Here is a 20,510-nt window from a genome sequence, read left to right on the forward strand (position 1 = left end):
TAAATCTGGTATTGGGTCTAGCTGGAGCTGTGTGTGAACTAGTGATGTGCTCTCTGGAGCACATCCGGAGTGGTGGATTCAACTCCGGTTATTGTTAGTTCGATCCTGACTCCGACAAAATCGGAACTACTGGTTCCGTCTGGAGTTGGAGTCGATTGGAGTCAGAGTCGGCTGGAATCAGAATTAAATGGAATTCGGGGTCGGTTGGAGTCGGTTAGTGTCGGGCAGGCATTTGTTTTCTTTTAGTGTTTTTTTTTTGTTTTTTTTTTTTTTGGTTTGACAATACGTAAACAGGAGTTTCGTAAACAGGAGCATATCGATGGCATCAATACTTGGTGACATCATCCTTTTGCCGGCTCCGACACTGACCGACTCCGAAAGACTCTGACTCCCATGAACTGTGGTCGACTCCGATTCCGAACGACTCCTACTCCTGTCGACTCCTAATCCGACTCCAAAAAACTCCGACTCCAATTCCGGAAGATTCCGGATAACTCTAGATAATGCTAGTTGGACCTACCTTTTGGAATCGGATTGGAGTTGACTTCGGATTGTTTTCTATCTTACCCATCATTAGTTTGAACGTTATAAGGGAAAACGGAAACAAAGGGGGCATGCGGGGCAAAATGGGCACCCGTTTTTATCATTATTTCACAGCAAGGATAAATTCTAAGAGTTAAAATGTGTTCATTGGAGTGTTTTCTCAACACCATGTGAGTTTTATAACTCGTTATTAAACAACACTTAAGAAAAATAAAAATTAGGTTTACTGTCAAAATGATAATTATTGAAAATACCACTTGAATACCACTTTGAAAATAGCTTTAATTAATGTCACTGGAATGCCTAAGAGTTTTATGTGGTATATTTTAAAAGATATGATATTTTTATACAATTGGTATGAAGAAAGCAGGACGATTTAATATAGATCTATGTGATTTTATTCAGGAAGAATATAATGTCAATTTGGGGCAAAATTATAAATCGTGCTTGGGGAAAAATGGGCTGTTTCTTTTGACATATGGCATTTGGTGAGGCTATGGTGTTGTATTTATCCATAGAATAAAACATACAGGCATAGTTTCAAGCATCCGATTTTGCCCATTGAAACGCGTTAAAAGTGTTTTGTTAATGTTATTTTTAAAGTATATTTTTAAAAAATGACAGATAGGAAGAGAACACATGTCACACTGCGTGCGCAAAAGCTTTTACCATTACCTAAGCGCTGTTGTTGTGGCCCGTTATGCCCCAATGTTTTGACGTTTCACTTTTGAATACGTGTTTGTCCCAGAGCTATGCCAAATTTTCACCACGCAGTTTTCCATATGTTTGCGTTTTTTAGGTTTTGTGGAAATTTTAATTAAATTAAATAGAAGAGTGTATTGTGTGTTGTGTTTCATGAACAATTTAATGAATATTCATGAAACTGCTTAACATGTCCATTTTGATCGGCTTTCCCCTAATAATAAAAAAACGATTAGAATCCTCCCGATCCTTGCATCCTGTTATCGGGGCTTTCCATTTTATGCAAGAACACACTCGCATGGTGTTAACGTTAATCACCGATTGTGAGGAGAGAATATTCAACATAATGAACTGAAATTCTACTCCCAATATATTCCTACCCTCCGGCGACCTCGTCATCTAAATGTGCCAACACAAATGTTTCATCTCATTCCAGTGCTGGAATTCAATAGAGCATTTTTCCACATCGGGCTCCTGCTCCCCCTATATTTCTTTGTACCGTTCTTCCCTACTCTGATGCCCTTCTATCCTGCACGTGGAGCAGTTGCGTTGGTGGAGACTTTTCTTGTATTTTTTTGTCAACCGTGCTTTCAATACTGTACTGTACGTTGCTTTCACATTTAATTTATTCTCTAACTCCCTGAGGGATCACTGCAATCGGTCCGTTTCACGGTGGAATGTTGTTCCGTTTCCGTTTCAATTACCGCTTGTCGCCTGGTGCCGCAGGGCGGGTTCGTTTGATTACTCTGTGGGACCCTTGTTTACCATTGCTGTTTGTTTGGTTTTGTGTGTGTGTGTGTTTGTGCCTCTTTTATCGGCTAGAAATTTTGCAAGGATATGCCGCCAGGCATTGGTCGTTTAGTGTGGTAGATTGTGATACAAGTTACTGTGTAGTCAACGATCGTATCGGAGTTTTGACAAAATCTAAAGTATTCAAACTCACACAATGTTCAGCTGTTTCGAGTGAGGTATTGTGTACATAATATCTTTTGCTGCTGCTCAGTGGATATGATAGAAGAATATACTTCTCGGCACTATTTGGTAGATCCATCGGGTAGGGAAAGGTCGTGTTTGGCCTTCTTGGAAATGAAGATAACAGTTTAGGGTCTGGTTCTTTGTGGTATTTGGCAAAAAATTGGACACCATCCTGTAAAAAATGCAAGTCCAGGGATCGAAAAGACTCTAGCAGAGACGTAATATTTCCCTCCCAGAAAATTATGTCCTCAATACTTGCATCACCAAATTGATGTTAATGGACGCATTGGGGCTTCGTTTCTCACATACCCGGTATTCAACGGTAGCATTAGCTGAGGAAACCGTAACAAAATGAACCTTTTTATTATAGCTAGTAAAACGGGGAGAAAAAAAAATCTCCTCTTCTAACAAGGTGCTGATATATTCATTCTATTTTTTTCCGACCCTTGCCACTTCCGGCGTACGCTAGTCTTGTGATTTATGCTGGGGATGTTTTTTTACTGATAACCTTCCAATTCATTTATTTCATCTACATATTTTTGTGAATGTAACCCACGGCTTTTCTTTTCCTTTTTTTTACAGGAGGCTCCGACAGCAACAAAGGAAAGAGCAAAAAATGGCGCAAGATCCTTCAGTTTCCCCACATATCGCAATGCATCGATCTCAAGAACAAAATAGGTAAGTTTGGTTGGTGTGCGGGGCGGGGCCCAGGTATGGCTCCCCGGCGTCACACAGTAAATTGAATCACCGGAAATTGAGGCACAAGATGAAAGCGTGGTATGCTGTTTCATATCTTGAAGTTAACTTGTCTGGCTTCAAACAATCAGCGGAAGGAACGGAGCGAAAGCTCACTCGCTTGTAAGAAAGAATGTCTAAAAGTATGGAATGGAGATGGCATGTGCAAGAATTGCTATGGTGAAGATGACGAAGGCGGCAAAAAGCTGTCACGTGATTTGACATTGGTTAATAATTTCTTCGCAAAAACAAATTTTCGGGTTAAGAGAGATCGTCAATAGTTTCGTAAAATTAAAATGTAAATACAGTATATTGATGTTGAATGTAGATTTCATCAAGCTATTGAATCGCTAGTTAAATGCTACTTGCGCCGCAGTAGGAACCACATTAATCACTTCTAATTACTTCGCGTCTGTTTGTTTGCGCAAGGGATCAGTACTGCACAACCACGTCAGAAAAAAACGATAAATTTAAGCTAATTTATAGTAATTTTAATTAACAAATAAATAATCCTTCCGCGCGTTCAACGCTTGGGCTCGTCCCATTCATTTGCAATCAGTGAATGGACGGACAAACGTGTGTACAACACACCCACACGGGCGAGCGGGAGAAACAAAGTACAATAAAACCACTTCAAACCATCAACCAATTATTATGGGAGCATCAGGACAGGCCCTGTCGTGGGTTTGGAGTGCATTTATACCCCTCTGACTTTCCCTTGTAAATGGGGGTTGATGATAGCGGTCGTTAAAAACCCCGGCAATATACCACAGATACACATTTATCCATTGTTGATGGAACCTTCCTTTCTGTTCGGGGTGGTGTTGAGTGAAATCAAACGGTCGATGATGTTCTCATGATATAGCACATTACTGACAAAAATCGGTACAAATTCGGCTGAAACTGCGTTGATAATGCTTACAAAATTTACGATAGATGTATCATAAAAGTGTACAAAAAAAAGGTTTCCATGTTTCTGCAGTAAATGTGTAAATTGGGAAATGGATACGATGTAATTAAATGCAAAGCAGGTCCTGTGGCGCTTGTAAGTCTGCACTTTCCGCACACGTTTTGTGTGTAGGGGAAGGTAGGTAAAGACGGACACGTTAAGGGAAATGGTAAAAATCTAGGGATATATAAGTGCCACGACCATGAAAATGTGCATACATTATCTTACACTCATGTTTTATCAGAAAATGTTTTAAAACTTTTAAGTTTCCATCGATTTTTGCGTTTTTTTCATGAATGAAAAACATGTTTTTTTTCGTGCAGTTTTGAAATGTTCGGGTAAGACGGACACCTGATATGGGAAAGATGGACACCATGAAGGGTAAGATGGACACCTGTAGAAAAGGTTAGAAAGTGAAGAGTTTTACAATATTTTAACAAATTCTATCGCTTTCCACGTCCTGGTACGTTTATAAACCAATTCTTGGTCTATTGCAACGGCGATTCATTCAGCCATGAATTTAGGAATTGTAAACGCCGCTTGTAATATATCGTAGAATGCAGCATCTAAAGCATTATTGACATATCGCGCACTTACAGCTGACGTTGCTCTAGCTTACAGAACAAAAGTCTAGAACTTCCTTTTAGGAAATTACTCCGCAAAAAGTCCACGACCCCAGTATTCATGAGGGACTTGTTAACAGTTTAATCCATTTTCCACCATGTCAAAATTCAACATTTGATTTTTGTAATCCAATAGAATTTCTCATCTATCCCTGAACAATGTCGTATAAATGCCTCATCTTTTTATTGCTTAAAGTTGTCCAAGTCGTCAGAAGATATTGGATTTAGTGAAGCGCCTCATCAGCGTCGAGCGAGTAATAGCATAACGCATGACTGCTATTTTGACCGGTGTTTCATTTATCGCTTATTTATTACTTTTTCTAGTTACTGATTAATTTATAGCATCGGAATACCCTTATTTAAGATATTTGAAGAAATATATTCATCACCAATTGATATAAGATGTAAAAAATCAATAAATTCGGTGTCCATCTTTCCCTACAACAAGGTGTCCGTCTTTCCCGCTTTGATGTCAGAATGTTTAAACCACCAGAAAACAATATTTTGTATTGCTTTTATTCTCGTTCTTTTGCCAGTTTTTTCATTAATGATCACGACAACCCATTCATGAAATAAAACTGCCGGAAATATAAACAATACAAGTTGTAGAGCTTAAGATCGGCAGTAGTCAAATTAGATCCACAAGGGTGCACATGATTGAAAATTTGTTTTCTTCGTGGATTTAATCAATTTTATATATATTATGCCAAAAATGTTCTCAAATGTGTTGTTTTACCTTCAGTTTGGATTCTACATTGTTGAATTACTCAAAAATTACCTTTTTCATGCATTTATGAGAAGTGTCCATCTTACCCGCAGTGTCCGTCTTTACCTACCTTCCCCTATACGTTGAGTGAATTGGGTTCCAATCAAATTTCTGATTTCGGTTTGTTTGGTGTGAACATTGTCGATGGATTGTTGATGCCAGGAAGGAAAATTTTTCATAACTATGTGTTTTCACACGGTAAATCAAAGGGGAATATGAAGCCAGCGAAAGTTCCTTTCATTATGTTTTAACGCTAAAAGTTGTTTTTGTATCACACCCATTTCCTCGCGTTCTAGATCATACTTTTGTATGCGTGAGTCTGTGTGAAGAGGAAAACTGGTGGTAATATCCGTTTGTAATAACATTTACACAAATAACCGATCAACCAAGCAGAGATAGGCCAGTATTTCAATCAAGGAGAGCCTCGATTGAATCAATTGTTTTCTCTGATCGATTTTCCCGTGCCTTGTGCCAAAGGAAAACAACGGAGTTCACAATCCTATCCTTCCCCGTTACTTCTGCCGCCGATTCTAAAACGGTAGGCTAGCGGAGACATTTAGATGTATGGAATTTAGTTGCTAAGTTGTTTGGCAATCGCATTTTGTGACTGCTGCGTTCGTTTTGATCGATGTAATCCTCCGATGAATAGAGTGTGGTGTAGGGTGACATTTGCTTAAGAAAGCAAATCAATTCTGTTGATAGCAATGAAGTAGAAAGCGGTTATACGTAAGCCAACTGCCAATGCACCATTATCTGGTTGCGAAACCGAAGGAGGCAAGCGTACGTGGTGGTGTTACATTATTTGCATTCTTTGCATTCTGCAGCAACCCCTCGGTGTACACACACGTGAGCAAACTTGACAGTTTGGATTGGTGTATCCTCTGTATGTGTGCTTGTGTTGGTGTGTGTTGGTTTACGATTCTTCTCAAGTGTGTCGGCGGTAAGTTTCCCATGTCGCTCACGTTGGGATTCGTTGTAAGATTGAGAACGATTTCCTCCAAACATATAGATGTACGACTCGTGAATGCAGACAGTAAATGCCGGTGTGCTTGCTACCGGATCTACCAAGCCTGCTGAAGTGGCGGGAGGGTACGAGGCACGACACGACGGAGTTGGCAGCCAACGGAGAAAGGACATGAATTTTATCATCCCATGCGCAGGATTTGCGTCCCAGTGTGAAGCAATTTCTCCATGCTTTTCATCGTCTGACATTAATGGGATTTAGATGATCGAAAAAGATGGGAATTACATGCTTTCTCTCCCCCTGGCCAAGCTATCCACCGAATGACCGAATCTCCCATAGCACGCCATGAGGAATCACGCGAAGCCCTGGGGCGGGCGGAATCGGAAGTCAGACCCGAGAGCGCGTATCGATCGATTGTTTGCTTTCGGTACGAAAATTTCTCCCAGTGGTGTGGTTTTGCTGGAAAATCTAATCAGCATTCCTGGAAACAGTGCCAAACAGTCACCTCCCGGGCGTCCAGGTGAGTTCCCCGGGATAGCAAATGCCATTTATTTAGCAACTTGCTGTCTCCCGAGATCTGAATGTCTCCGGCGTGGGGTCACGTGTTTGATGCTGTTTTCTTTGATAGCATACCGCTTTACTGGGACATAAAGTTGTTGCCGCACAGTTTTACGTTCCATGGTTTACATGGATGGATGTAATTTAATTTATTGTTGCAAACTATCTTCGACCGGTAGGTCTCTATGTATGCTGTAAGCGAAGCCTAACGAATATCACGCAAGTTATCTTGAAATAGAAAATGAAGCTTTATTCACGACATATTAAATCATATCTTTCTTAGGGTAGGTAGTTGTCAATATATTATAGTTTATTACAAAACGCAGTGTGATCACCGACAAACCGACGTGACACTTCGAACAAAATGAGCTTCAAAAGTTGTCTCCTTATTTCAAATGAAAATACGTTAAACACTAGCGCCATCTCTATAATGATTCGCTTACTACACTGACATAGAGAAGAATCTGTTAAATCCCCATTTTGTTTTTCTTCGCAAAATCTAATGCGTATTGTTTTATGTACTTCTCACATCTTTTGCATTGATTTGGAAACTTATAAAATGATTTTTCTGGGTGTTTTGTCCAATAATTCTCACAAAATCTTGCCTCACACTTCCTTCGCAATTTGTATTTAGAAAAGTTGTTTACATCGAAGCAGCAGTGAACAGAGCTTACTTTGACAGAAGTGATCGCCTCACTGGTAAATGACAGTACTTTCGTGTGGGACACTTTTGAAACGCCAGTGTCACGTCGGTTTGTCGGTGGTGTGATGTCATTGATCGCACCATTGCAATATTTGTTTGACGATTTGTTTGATGTAATGTTTTTCTCCTTTGATCCCAATGGGCGTTTTTATCATATCAGCCATAAAAGATAAAACAAAATCAAATACATCAACTACGCGTAATGATGTATTTACCCCCTGGCAGCCTTTTACTTTGGTTGTTTAACAATATGTTCGCCGTTCGCACCCTGCACGTATCGGGCCCTTCCTTTTTTGACGCGATAACGCAATCAGTGCTTTTATTATTATATTATAATGAAGTCATAATGCAGCGAGCAAAATCGCTGGCGGGGTGCAGATGTTCCAAGAGTGGTGTACTATAAATGATTGGGGCTATGTACATGTGTTCGTGCAAATGAACGAAATACAGTAGCCGAAATGAAATTATGTTCATTTGCACGGAAGCGAGCGAAAGAAATCAGGGAGAATCAAAGCAAATCAAAGAGCACACGAGTACAGGAGGAGCGACTCTGCTGAGGGAGTGTTAATACTACGAGCTGATGAAATTGATTAAAACAACATTGCGTGACGAGAGTTTGTCTTTAGGACGATGAAAAGAGTAGAACAAATAAAGGATCTCTCTTGGGTGGGTAGCACCGGTAAAATACGCTATGCTACGGACGGAAGTAATGAGATAAATGTTCGTTCCTTTCATACTACTTCTTCATCGCTCGCCACTTTGCAGCACTACGGGCTGTCTGGTGAAATGGCTGGAATGACGCTCCTTTTGGCTTGCATTTGGGCAGAAGACGCCAGCACACATACGACATGATGCGACAGCACTTAGTCATGTTGTACTGATGCCAAATATTCGAAGCCAACAAGGGCATATACATGGGGGAAATTGTTGGATAAATGATAGACACTGGAAAAGCTGCGCTATATTCGCGTAGTCTGGAGACTTTCCTTCTCGTTTAAAGGTTGTTACGGTGCAATAGTGTAACGATTTGTGTCATTAATTCATGTTCCTTTGTTCACTCTTGCTGCTGTTGTTGATGGTTTATTCGTTGCTTATTGATACATTTTGTGGACAACTTTCAAGAATCTTAATACTGATGTACTTGATACTGATAATATTTTAGTATTCTGGTATATTTGATAACAAGTATTTTCTTCACACTTTAACATCAGGTAATTCGTCATCTGTGTTCAATGAAACGATCAACAAAGTTTGATCATACTTTAGCCGATGTACGCGTTGGTGTGACATCACTTCACGCTGTCTCGACGGCCAAGACCTTTTCGGTTCGAATAGAACGGATCGTTTACATTTCTTCTATGGTGGTGCACTTCAATCCGTAGGTAGGTGGTTGTGTCCGGGCGAGGTCATAGCCATTAATATAGATTAACGCTCGCATCGGGCGATGAGTACGGCTTGAGTCGTAAGAAAGCAGTCATCGTGGATGGACAGAAGAGTGATAAACGCTGGATCGAGAACAGAACCGGACATAGTAACGCGTGGAGTGCTGCATTTTTGCTCAATGCGTTCGTACTTCATTGCACACAATGCACGTCTAGGTTCTGGTTCGCTTTTCCAATTTATTACAGCTCATACGGGCGTTGATGACGAAATAGAATGAGCTTCGTAGAAGGAGGGCATAATAAAGAATAGTGAGATAGAGGGACCGAAGGTATCAATGGGACTATCAATCGTAATTTACCCTTTCGATGAGATTGCAAACAGGATTGATGTGAGCAATCGTCGATAGAATACATTTCATCATCTTTTACTCCTTTGCTAATCCTAATACATTTTTCGAAATATGCTTCGCATTAGTTACACTTTCAAAAGAGCTTGAAATAAGTTGAGAGATTTGTCGGAACACTTAATCAAAATACGGTTCATTGAAATAAAAACTAATAATAAAGCACCAGACAACAATCTAACGCCGGAAGCTGATTCCACCTGACCGCACGGGGTACGGACGAGATGAAGCTTTAGAACCTTTCTTCCGGTGGCCTGGAGCCTGCCTTTGATGTTTCATTGCACACCGACCATTCGGAACGCATAGTTAATTTGATTCCAGCGTCTCGAACCCCATCGAGTTTTAATTTCAAGTGTGCAAGAAAAAGGGGTCAAATGGTAGCAGAATGTTCTCAGCTGTGTGAACTGCTGAAGTTCGGGTTGAGCCCTTTTTCCTTTTACGGTAGGATTCGTCCCACGCTGTTTCGTTGGATTATTAATGCTTTATTCGATGCCGATACTTTGACCAAAAGCGGTGGTGGGCGCCACTCTCGCTTGGTCAATCTTCTTCGGGACCTAGACATGGTTGGTTGCTTTCGAAATTCTGCCCACTAGGGTTTTCTAGGTCGCTCGTTTGAAATTAGCTCGTTTTTTCCATTTTGGGCTGTCAGATTCTATTTGCCAGTATAGAAAAAAGCTGTTACTGGACTTTCTCTGAATAATTTTCTAGGCGTCTATTTGCTATGAGATCTCTAGAGACGTTAAAGTTGAATAAATGCTTGATTGAATTATAATTTTGTTTAAAAAGTGTAAACCGCTTTGCTGTATATTTGCTTCATACCTTCTATATCATTAAGTACTGTAGTTGCTAGTCACTTTCCTTATCGCTTTTTCTTTCTGTGGTCGTTGTTGTTTCAGATGTAAGCTATGGTTACGTAGTCGATCAGCAGCCCATCGGACGTGAGCTTTTCCGTCAGTTCTGCAAGGTGAAACGGCCCCAGTACTCCCGGTACATCACCTTTCTCGACGATGCCACAAGGTAAGTGTAGTAGCGTGGGCCAGAGAGAGGAATGTGCGTCACATGCGCGTAACAGTTGTCGGAAAGGAAAATATATGACTGTGGTTTGTGCTTTGCTGAGCCAGCTTGTGCTAGTTGAAAATTCGCTAGAATTATTAGAAAACCCTCCTCCACTCTAGTTCCCACGCCCCTGCCCACGGGGATGATAGCTTCGGAACGCCTGCAAGCATTGTTCCGCTGACGCAGCTACGAGCGTAAACCTTCGCGCGTGTGAGTGGATTACACACCCAACCCCTTTTGCCGTTCTACTGCTTATCGCGTGCCATGGAAAATCTATGCTGCTCCAATGCTGAATATAATCCCGCGGAAATATGTGGGTTAATGGTGCTATCATAAAAACCCAGCGCGCTAAACTGCTCCCGCACAAGCTGGCGGCGACAGGAAGAAGGATGTGTTTCCTATCCGTCCGGAAGGAGGCTCTGCTGTGTCTGTGGAATATGTGGACACACGGAAGAAAATGCCAAACGAACGAATGGTGGTTTGGCTTCTCGCTTACACCGCTTTGACCGGAAAACAATGGCAATCGTTTTTGTTTTTGGCACAATGAAGAAGCGTTACACGTTTGCTTTTATTTTCAACAGCTAGCCAGAAAAGCACTCTTACCGCGATGGCGACGCTTGCTTGCGTGGAGAATTGGAATGAAATATAGCATGCTTTCGATTTTCGCCGAGCAAATATGAGGAAAGATCACAGCACACCCGTTACAGCATGCAACGTGAAAGGAAAAGGGTTCGGTATGTTGGTGTAAGAAGTTTTTCTTTCTTGCATACGTAAACGTTGGAATCATACGGTAAAGGGATATGGCGCTCTTATTTGAATATAAACGACTGATGAACAATTTGGATGTTATAAAAACGGGTTAGCTCTCTTAATTGGTCTTCAACTATTTGGAGCCGGAACAAATATCCACATGCCAAAGGCATCAACTGTTTGGATGGAAAAACAAAATCAAGTAGTTTAACGTCTAAAGCACCCAGTATTGTTTAACTTTGCTATTAGACAGATAAAAAAAATCAATTTTCTTGAAACGAGTGGGTACACTAACATTGACGCTAGAAAACATTTCATCAAAGAGTGTCCATCAACAAGCGGTGTTTAGGTTTTCATTCCATTCCGAGAAGTACATGCTCTCTAAACTACCGCTTTTCGTACGAGGCTGAACGGAACGTTTCACTGCAGAAACTAATCGCGTCAATAATTGTGCTAGAGCGCAGCTACAATGTGGTGTTCTTCGCTTCTCGCTTTCTCCTCCCTTCCAGTGTGTCAGAATTTCCATCGGGAATTGGGTCGTTCGTTTGTTTGAAACGAAAATGAATTATGGTGCCACTTCACTCTCGGTCTGGGGTCGGTTTTTTGGCCTTTTATACTTTCCGGTCATTAGATGAACGTGTCTCTACACTCGCTGGCAGAGAGTTTTCCCAGATTCCGAAGCCCGTTCTTCGTCCTGCACTTGGTCCAGGTTGCTCGATGGTGCACTATTCCATTGCTCCATGATGTCACACCGTGGAGCTTTTGTTTTTAATCACATTTTAACAATTACCACACTGCCCTCATCAGCACAGCTCTCCACCAACGAACCGAGCGCACTTTACTGCGCATGGACCTCGTGCGCATGGCCCTGGTGTTGGTTAAAGTCTTGCGTCTCTGCTGCTTTTTGCTCCCCCGGAACAAGCCGAGCAGTGCTGCCAGTGGAGCGTCATACGTTCATCCTTTGCTTCCTGTTTCCCCTACACTGTTGGAAAAATGTGCGACTTGTGGCAAACGTCAAGAAGCAAAGTACAGCAAGCGCCAAAGTAGGGCCATAAATTTTGTATCCTGCTGCATCCGGGACACACCATCACCGCGTTGTGTTGATGCCGTCCTGTCCAAGATGTGCATCTTCGTCCTGGCCGGCCCGGCAAGGGAACGCTCCTGGCTTTGAGAACCGAATGAAACTAGCTTTTAAGGCAAATGCAATTTTGGCTGACGTTGTCTTGAGGGAATGATCGCGGAAGCGGCAGGGGTGTCTTCTTGGTATGAACTTGGTTGAACTTTCCTGTACCCGTTCCAGGACACAAGAATGCTACACACCATCGTATGGCATCGGGTGCACCGTTGCTAGTGCAGCATGCATGATGGTGTGCAAAGTTTTAGCTCGCCGTGCTCCTTTTCTATGGTGGCAATTGTTTGAACTACGTACACAGACACTTCTCGGTATCATATTAAACCCCGCGCGCACCCCCTCACCCCTGATCCGGTGATGTTAGTGAAACAAATTGGCTGTGACAGGCGGGTAGAATGAAGCGAAAGAAGGTTCCAAATTTGACGTACGAGCTCCAAAGGGTAACTAGAAAGGACGATCCAACGATCCGAGGGATGTAGTTTAGCATCTTTAAAAGCACTTAGCAAACGGGTATTATCTTTGAGTTTGTTAGGTGAGAGCCACTTGGTTCGGAATACGGAAGCATCACTGGAAACTGTATCAGCTTAATGCATTCAACATGAAGTACATATTGAATCATTCATTTGTAGCCATAATTTGTAATGGATTTTTGAAATATTTACAACAAAAACTACCACAAACATTCAGGAGATAAACCCTAGCAGGGATTACAGAGCACACTGTGGCATGATGTGCGCACGATGTAATTAGCCTGATTGTCGCTGATTTCTTTCCACTAACGTATGCTCCATTTTTATACTTGCTTGCAGATACGAAATTGCGGCCGATGAGCACCGGGTCGATCTGGCGTTCGAGGTCGCGAAGCGCTACCTCGGTCTTTGCACCGAGAGCCAGCGCGAGGACAGTGGCGGAGGCGGCGGATGCGATAGTGACGGGGGAAAGTGCGACGACGATAGCGGCATCGGTGGTGACACAAAGAAGCTCAGCAACCACGACGACCCGGAGAAAAGCTTGACCGGCTCGAACTCGGTCACCACCAACACCATCAACAACGAGAAGGACGAGTTCGTGCTGGACGTGCTGAACGATGACATGGTGGGGCAGATCCGGACCAAACTCTCGAGTAGGTGTGCCGTGCGTGAAACGGTGGAGTAGAAGAAGAAGCGGGGACAGTGGGCAGGGATAGCAAGGGAGCGACGAAAACGAGGGCGATTGTGAAAGATCAGCCCTCCTGCTCGGCTCGCTTGCTTTCTGCTCTCTCCACTGAATCCGATGCAATTCTACTAAATGGCTATTTCCATTCGATTACCATCAGTGCCATCGTCTAACCGTCGCCCTATGTTCTCTAACGCTTGTCGTTTCAGCTGGCAGCAAAGAGTTGTTCGAGGCTTCCATTACGGCCGTGCGGGCCTTCCTGGCCGGCGAACCATTCCGGGAATTTGAGGCTTCAATGTACTTCCACAGGTACGTATGCGATGGGACAGGAGGTTAAGGAGACGACCGGCCACCACCGGAGTGCCCCAGGACCCGGGCTCTGTCTTGGCGTATTTCATTTCCACCGAAAGATAACATCATCCTTGTGCACTTCAATGTAATCAGTAGACAGATTCTGCTCCAGTGGAGCTGTGATGTTTGAATTCGTCACGAATGGCGCAATGCTCAGCCGACAGACGGGAAAAAAGAAGGGGGGAGGGGAAGGTTGAAATTGTAAAATACCAAAGCCAATGCCAAGCAAAATGCCTATACCGCAATCGTTTTGTTGAGCTAGAGATGAATGTTTGCTCGATTTTACCGGTCCGTCTGTCTTCCACCGGCACGGATGTATGGGATACTGATCAAGACGCTGCTGAAAACATTACGACATGCCGGAAGACCCTGGGCAAGGGATTAAACCTGACCCACTAATGGCGGCAGCAGGGATGGTTGCACCGGATGAAACTATTCTTGCCGGTTGTGGTTTGCATTGCTCGAATTTCCCCAGTCTGCTGTACAACAAGGGACTGTGATTAGGGCTGGTTGCTTGCTGGCTGTATGGTCGATAATGACAGGCTTTTCGTCTCGAGTGTCCTCTTCAGCGTAGGCTAGCAGGATAATGTATGTCTTTGATGCTTTGCAGCGGTACAGAAGTGGTACAGACAGCCGTCTAACGTAGTACTGGTGACGGGGTTTCGTTCTGCGATAGGGTTTTAAACAACTCCTGTGCAACGAAGGATATCAAATTGGGCCTTTTTTTAACGTGGTAAAGGCGTACACTTTCAGTGCTAGAATTTCGGAGAAAAGAATTCTAAAGACTCGGTTCAACAGCAACTTTTGTGCGTCAGGTGGAGCGTTTTCCCACACGCGCACTGTCATGCTCAAAATCTCAACTGTCGTGGGGCGTTGTCGCCGTCGTGCGAATCGGTGACCTTCACAGGAGTGGGTAACGTTTCAACTTAAGCAGAAGAAAACATATAGAAGTATGTCTAAGTAGCTCAAACCTTTCATGAGAAGCTGGGGGGAGAAAAAATGGGCCGGGAAACCTGTGTTGATCGAAGCGTGCGCGAAGTGAAATTGAATTTTCCAATCAAAAAGCTGGCAATAATATATTTTTGAGTGAAAATAGCTTTTAGCTCCTGACGGGGAAGCCTTTTCTTGTTCGTGGTGTTCGTGTCTCGGGCCAAAGTCAAAATGCGAGGATGTAGCTACGATTTGCCACGTGCAGCATATTTGCGCTGATGGACAGACAGAGGACGCGGGCGACGATTGTGCGTTATGGGCATACGGGCAGCTGGCAGCTCTCATGTAGGGCATCGGGGCAGGGGGCCTTGGTCCTACTTTCCAGGCTGATCCTATTTCGCGAAGAGTGTGACTGACTACCACCGCTACCATCTGACTATTGTGGCGGCATTTGTGCCGTTTGTGTTAGTTGACACCGGTGGCAAGTGCTCATGGTGGTGTCCTGCCAGTAGCGAACTGTGTGCTTCTTGCACCTGATTCAGTGTTGTGCTGAAAGAAGTGATTGATGTGGTTTCGGATTCAATGTTTCCAGATGGAACATTCTGTCGCCGTGCCCCGCCGCAGCAGACGACCGGAGACAATCGAGCTGCTTTTTGCAAGGTGAAAGTGGGAAGTAACAATGCAAAATCGAGTTTACTTTTCCATTTTTCATGCCACATTAGCTTCTTGGTTGTCGTTTGACGCCGGTGTGCGATAGGCAGCGGAACGCAACTGGGCACTCAATAAATTATAGCAAAGGGCGTGGCGAAAGACGAATTGTGAGGGCACTTGGAGTGGTTTGGGGAATCTGTGTGTATGTGTGTCTCTGTTCCCCAGAATCCTTGGGCAATCGAGTTGGAAGTTTACAGTTATGACTGAAGGCAACGCTAATTGCTTTATTGGTGTGCCTTTGGGTCATGGATTTGGAATTTTCCATGATGGTATGGTAAAAATGGTAGCAAATAGAAAGCACTTCGTTCTTAGCATGAAGTGGGCATAGTGGAGAGAACGGCATAATTTAAATATAAAACAAAGCATTCGATCTCTGATAGAGACGAGTCCAATTCCAGCTGATATTATTATTATAGTAGAATAAAACGAGGTTGTGCGTCCCGATCAATCGATTTATGTATTTAAATGCCAATTGACTTTAGCTTTAGAAAACACAGAAACACAGCTCGATGAATAATTTTGTTCCATGCTTTGCTTTGTGAGTGTGATTCAATTGTCTCTGCCGTTCGAGTGTTTTAACTGGTACGTAGGTGTCCCCGAGCTATATCGTACGCCTTTCCAATTAGCACGAATTATCGGCCTCTCCTGGGGTGAACGTTGCGCCGATTGGACCATCGGCCGCTCTCGACGCTTAGACATGAATGTTTACGTATGTAATTGTCCGAGAAGCAGTCAGAACAGGGCCGCTCAGTGAGTCGGGTAGAACACACTTAACCTCCAGTGTCAGTGCGGCGTAATTTATGCAGCAGACTCTCGGCACTAACGGGCCACGAGATCCATTTAGTGATCGCTGGAATCTAGTACGGACCCGGGGGGCAACTGCTCGGGGTTTCGAGGTTCAATCAAGAGAGAGAAGGCTAATACGAGAGCCGCTCGATCACGCTCGTTCAATGCAGTTCATTCTTTTTTATGTAGATATGTTCATACACCGCTGGCCAGTGCTGGTGCGGACACCTTGCCCTGCCGAGTGACATTTTGGATGGATCAATGAAAACTAACTTTGTTGCTAAAATTGTGTTTGCTCATGGTTTGCACTCTTGCTCATTGGCAGCGAGGGCAAACATGACGTGGCTGTTCCTTTTTTTTGTTGAACTATTGCAACTATTTGTTGAAAGGGTGACCATTTGTTGGTGTACGTACCGGGAACCAGGACGTGTTCACATGTGCATACACACGATGTACGTGCTGTCAATCTTCCGTAGTAACGGGATAATTTATGATGGTGGCAAGCTTTTTGTTATTCCCGCAGACCCAGGTTCCGGCGGATGGATATTGGTGAAGGAAGCAACTGGCACAAGAGTAAAGCAGTGGTAGTAAAAGTGGGACAATTGAGAGAAGTTATTTATGGTTACAGTTGGTGGTGGCATGACTTGCACACGGGGACACTGTACCGATCCGGTGGGTGTGCACGTGGTTATTATTTGACTTGCATGAGTGTACTCTTCCTTCTTATTGGATATGCTTCCGTTTATCATTCAAAATGTAGGGAACCATTTGCATAAGTAGATTACAATCGGACTGCGAAAAGCAATAACTACCAGCAAACGCATCTGACGGTGAAAAATGCTGCTGTAAAATGCTGTAGTAGAAATGAATTTATGAACGTTTCTTAAAGCAAACCCACAGTCCCATTGAACATACATTCGAACAGCAACGAAAATGGCCCCTTAGGCAACTATTTGTGCTTTCCTTAATTAGCAACTATTTGCCTGCGTGCTGTACAATATAAAACTTCTAACGCGCTTGGTTGTTTCGTTGAAGGCTTCATCCATCAGTTACGTAACGCTAAAATTGAAATGTTTGGCTATCTCTCCCTAATGTAACACAATGTAAAGAGGGAAGAAAAGCCTCATATGGACCGTGGGTTCAAGCCTTATACGAATCGTCCCTCCGTTAGCAAAGACTGACTATTTGGCTGTGTGGTACTAAGTCTCGAAAGCGTGTACAGGCCGGCATGTACGCGGGCCGTTATGAACCAAAAAGAAGAATAATCTTATACTATTAATTTTGTAGTGAGCACTGATTTTACAACAATTAACTGACAGAAGGCTGAAGACGGAAGAAATGAAGGCGGAAGTACTGAAGACTGAAGTACTGAAGACCGAAGAACTGAAGATGGAAGAACTGAAGTCTGAAGACTTAAGGTGTAACGCTGAAGATGCTTCCTAAGCAACCATCTAATGCAGATTGACTTTATTATAGTTATAATCCGTTTGAATAATTTGACACTATGGTCGTGTCAGAGGTCAAATTTGCCGGATTCTACAAGCTGGAATTTTGCATTACATTTAGTTCCTTTAGTCCCAAAGCTCCCCTTTCCCTCATGTCACAAATCGTAACGTCGTGACGAAAACCCTTCTCCCCTCCCTATCCGCGTTACGTTATTGATGGATGAAGCTTTAGGTATTGATAAATGTAGAACATTTACAGCCCACGATTTCGAGAAAGTGTGGAATGCGGACGACCACTAGTGCAAACAATTGATTACAAAACTTTGAAGCAAACCAACAACCGTTCTCTTCTTTTTCACACAGACGGAGGATGAAGCGTTGATGAAATGAGCGATGAAACGATTCCAGCGAATGGAATGTAATATCAAATTCCACCGCGCGGCCGGCAACACCAGCGCGCGGAAAGGCTTTTAATGTCCTCTCAGTGTCGTTTGGAGTCTGCTTTTCTTTCCCTCCGTCGCCTGTGCGCTCAAACAATTTTTGACTTTCGCCACCGACCGGCACCGTACGGTAGGGACGACACCAGTGTTGTTTGAAAATCGGGTAAAGATGGTTTGATTGGATGGGTGGTGGAGGTTGGCTTGGCTGGTGGTGGAGTAGATGGTACATAATAATATTTCCTTTTAGTGCCATTACCTCGTTTTTCTGTCTCCAGTTGTCGACTTGCGTTCCGTTTGTTCAAGCGCTGCACCTCTCGCGTCCGGGGTGTTGCCTTCCCGGAAGAAAAGCATTTTCTAAGCACTCTTCCGCATCTCGGAAGGAAAGTTTCCACTTTCCACTGGACGCTGCTAAAAACATCTCGAATAAGCAAAGGCAGGAGTAAAAAAATACACTCACACTAACGCTTATTCTGTGGATCGATATGGATTTCTTCGTCTTCCAGGAGGAAAGGTATCGTTGCAAGTCACTGGCTTTCCTTCGACTCTACTGGTTGGCTTCACCATTATAGCCAATGTACTCCTATGCTTTTGCAGCGGTTGTGACCGCGACACTGGTAGGTGGTAGTGATGGCAGCATTTCATGTCACGTGGAAATGGGATTGCCTTTTGCGCTGCTCCATAAATGCAGCTGAGAGGGAAAGGAAAGCGAGCAAGTTGCATCGCGCTTCCCTGTTTGCTGTTACCCTGCGTTGGTGTACTCTCTCTCTATTTCTCTCCCTTTCTCTTCGGGGTGTGTACGGATGCGTTACGAGGACAAAAAGTCCCTGGGACGATCGGGGTGGAGCGCGTTTGTGTGTAGGAAAGCAATCGAGCGATGGTAACTTTTATCCACTGTCATTAGTAGCTACCCACAGCACAGGGGTTTGAGACTCTTAGCGAAGGTTTTCAGTTTGGTGAGTAATTAAACGACACTGTTACGCACTCAGAATGGGGCGAACAGTTTGTTGAGAAGTTTGCGCTCGGTTAGTCATTATTGGCTGGACTCATTAGAGGTTCGATTTACTACTTGCGCTACAAAGCTTCTGCCTTTCGGTCAGTCGACGCTTAATGCACTTGCAGGGCACTCGACGCCAATGGGTATGGCGGATTAAAACTGAAACTGCCACTAATGAGAAACTCATTCGGCATTATACTCCATCAACTAGTTGTATGATACTAACATTACCATGGCAATTTGCAAGTTGAGATGTTGAAATTGCGTTTTGTTTTTGTAGTTTAGTTTATGTTCTGTTCTGTTATGTTCTGCAATGATCTACTTTCGATGTTACAACTTCAAACGTTTTGTATCATATCTTTGCTGTTCTTTGTTTAGTGCACTTGTTGTCACCCAGCTGGAATCGATCTTAAATTTTACGTTCATAAATAACGCGAAGTATCTTTTATATTATCGTTGTGTAAACCCTAACGAAAGGATCTTTTGCATGTTTCTTTTATAAATTTTCTTATTTTATGATGTGAGAGGTTATTTCACGGTTCGGTAAGGGAATACAGTTTCCTGAATTTTCCCGAACTATACCGCTCTTGGAATGAGACCTTCCAACCCCATTTCGTGTAGGACCTGCAACTTATATATCTATATATATGTTTATTTTTTGTTTTTGTTGATTTGACCAGTTGTAGTTGTTTGAATGGAATTTAATACTATTTTTAACGGCATTTCGGTTGTTGAACGGAGCACACATATGTCGTGAAATTTAGGTTTGTTATGAAGTTTTACGGTTGCATTAGACCGACTAGAACGAATGTCATTTTACGTAAAACAAAACAGGTATAATACATGATTAGCCCTTTTTTAGAGATTACAAAGACTACAGGCAGGATTATAGAACAATGCTCTTATTGCACAACATTTATATAAATTTGGAAATGATTTGTTTAGCATAATATGTTATGCCTTTTTTCACATTTCAATTTTCCCAAGAATTTTCCTTGCTTTGATATATCCAATCGACGACGCACTCTGGCCAGGAAAGTGGGTCATCGCTGTACTATATATCAAAGCTTCGCCCGTTTATCCGACCCGTACGAAGCTATCTGCAAAGGAAATCAGTAAAACCTTCCCGTAATTAGATGCAATTCAGCACCCCGTACTTTATGATGCTCATTATTTAGCCAATTTGTGATAAAACAACTCTCCGTCCAAGTTCCCCGAATAGCGGGAAAGCTGCACTGTTCCTTTCCCTTGCTATTGCAGAGGGTTGTGTGCGGTGCGCGCGATGCAAACATAAAATCAATAAAGACGTAAACTTTGACGGATGACTTCCGGTCTTTTGGCGTTTCTCTCTGTGCTTCTCGGTGTGTGCCTGTCGTCGCGTTTGGCGTTTCATCGCCACTCAGTCTGGCGCAGGGTAAGAAGAGCTGGCAAATGTTTCCCGACAGAGTTGCCAATC

At 43.1% G+C, this 20,510-nt stretch overlaps 1 protein-coding gene across 2 annotated transcripts in view; it reads left to right on the plus strand.

Moving 5' to 3' along the window:
- Positions 1-20,510, plus strand: part of LOC120961119 (G protein-coupled receptor kinase 2) — a 59,590-nt gene that overhangs the window by 27,133 nt on the left and 11,947 nt on the right. For both annotated transcript variants that reach the window (XM_049607979.1, XM_049607980.1), the window contains exons 4-7: positions 2,803-2,898; positions 10,201-10,321; positions 13,052-13,365; positions 13,607-13,706. In XM_049607979.1, the coding sequence (XP_049463936.1) occupies positions 2,803-2,898; positions 10,201-10,321; positions 13,052-13,365; positions 13,607-13,706 (631 nt within the window). The remainder of the gene's footprint in view (positions 1-2,802; positions 2,899-10,200; positions 10,322-13,051; positions 13,366-13,606; positions 13,707-20,510) is intronic.

Source organism: Anopheles coluzzii, chromosome 2, assembly GCF_943734685.1.
Source record: "Anopheles coluzzii chromosome 2, AcolN3, whole genome shotgun sequence".
Taxonomy (NCBI): domain Eukaryota; kingdom Metazoa; phylum Arthropoda; class Insecta; order Diptera; family Culicidae; genus Anopheles; species Anopheles coluzzii.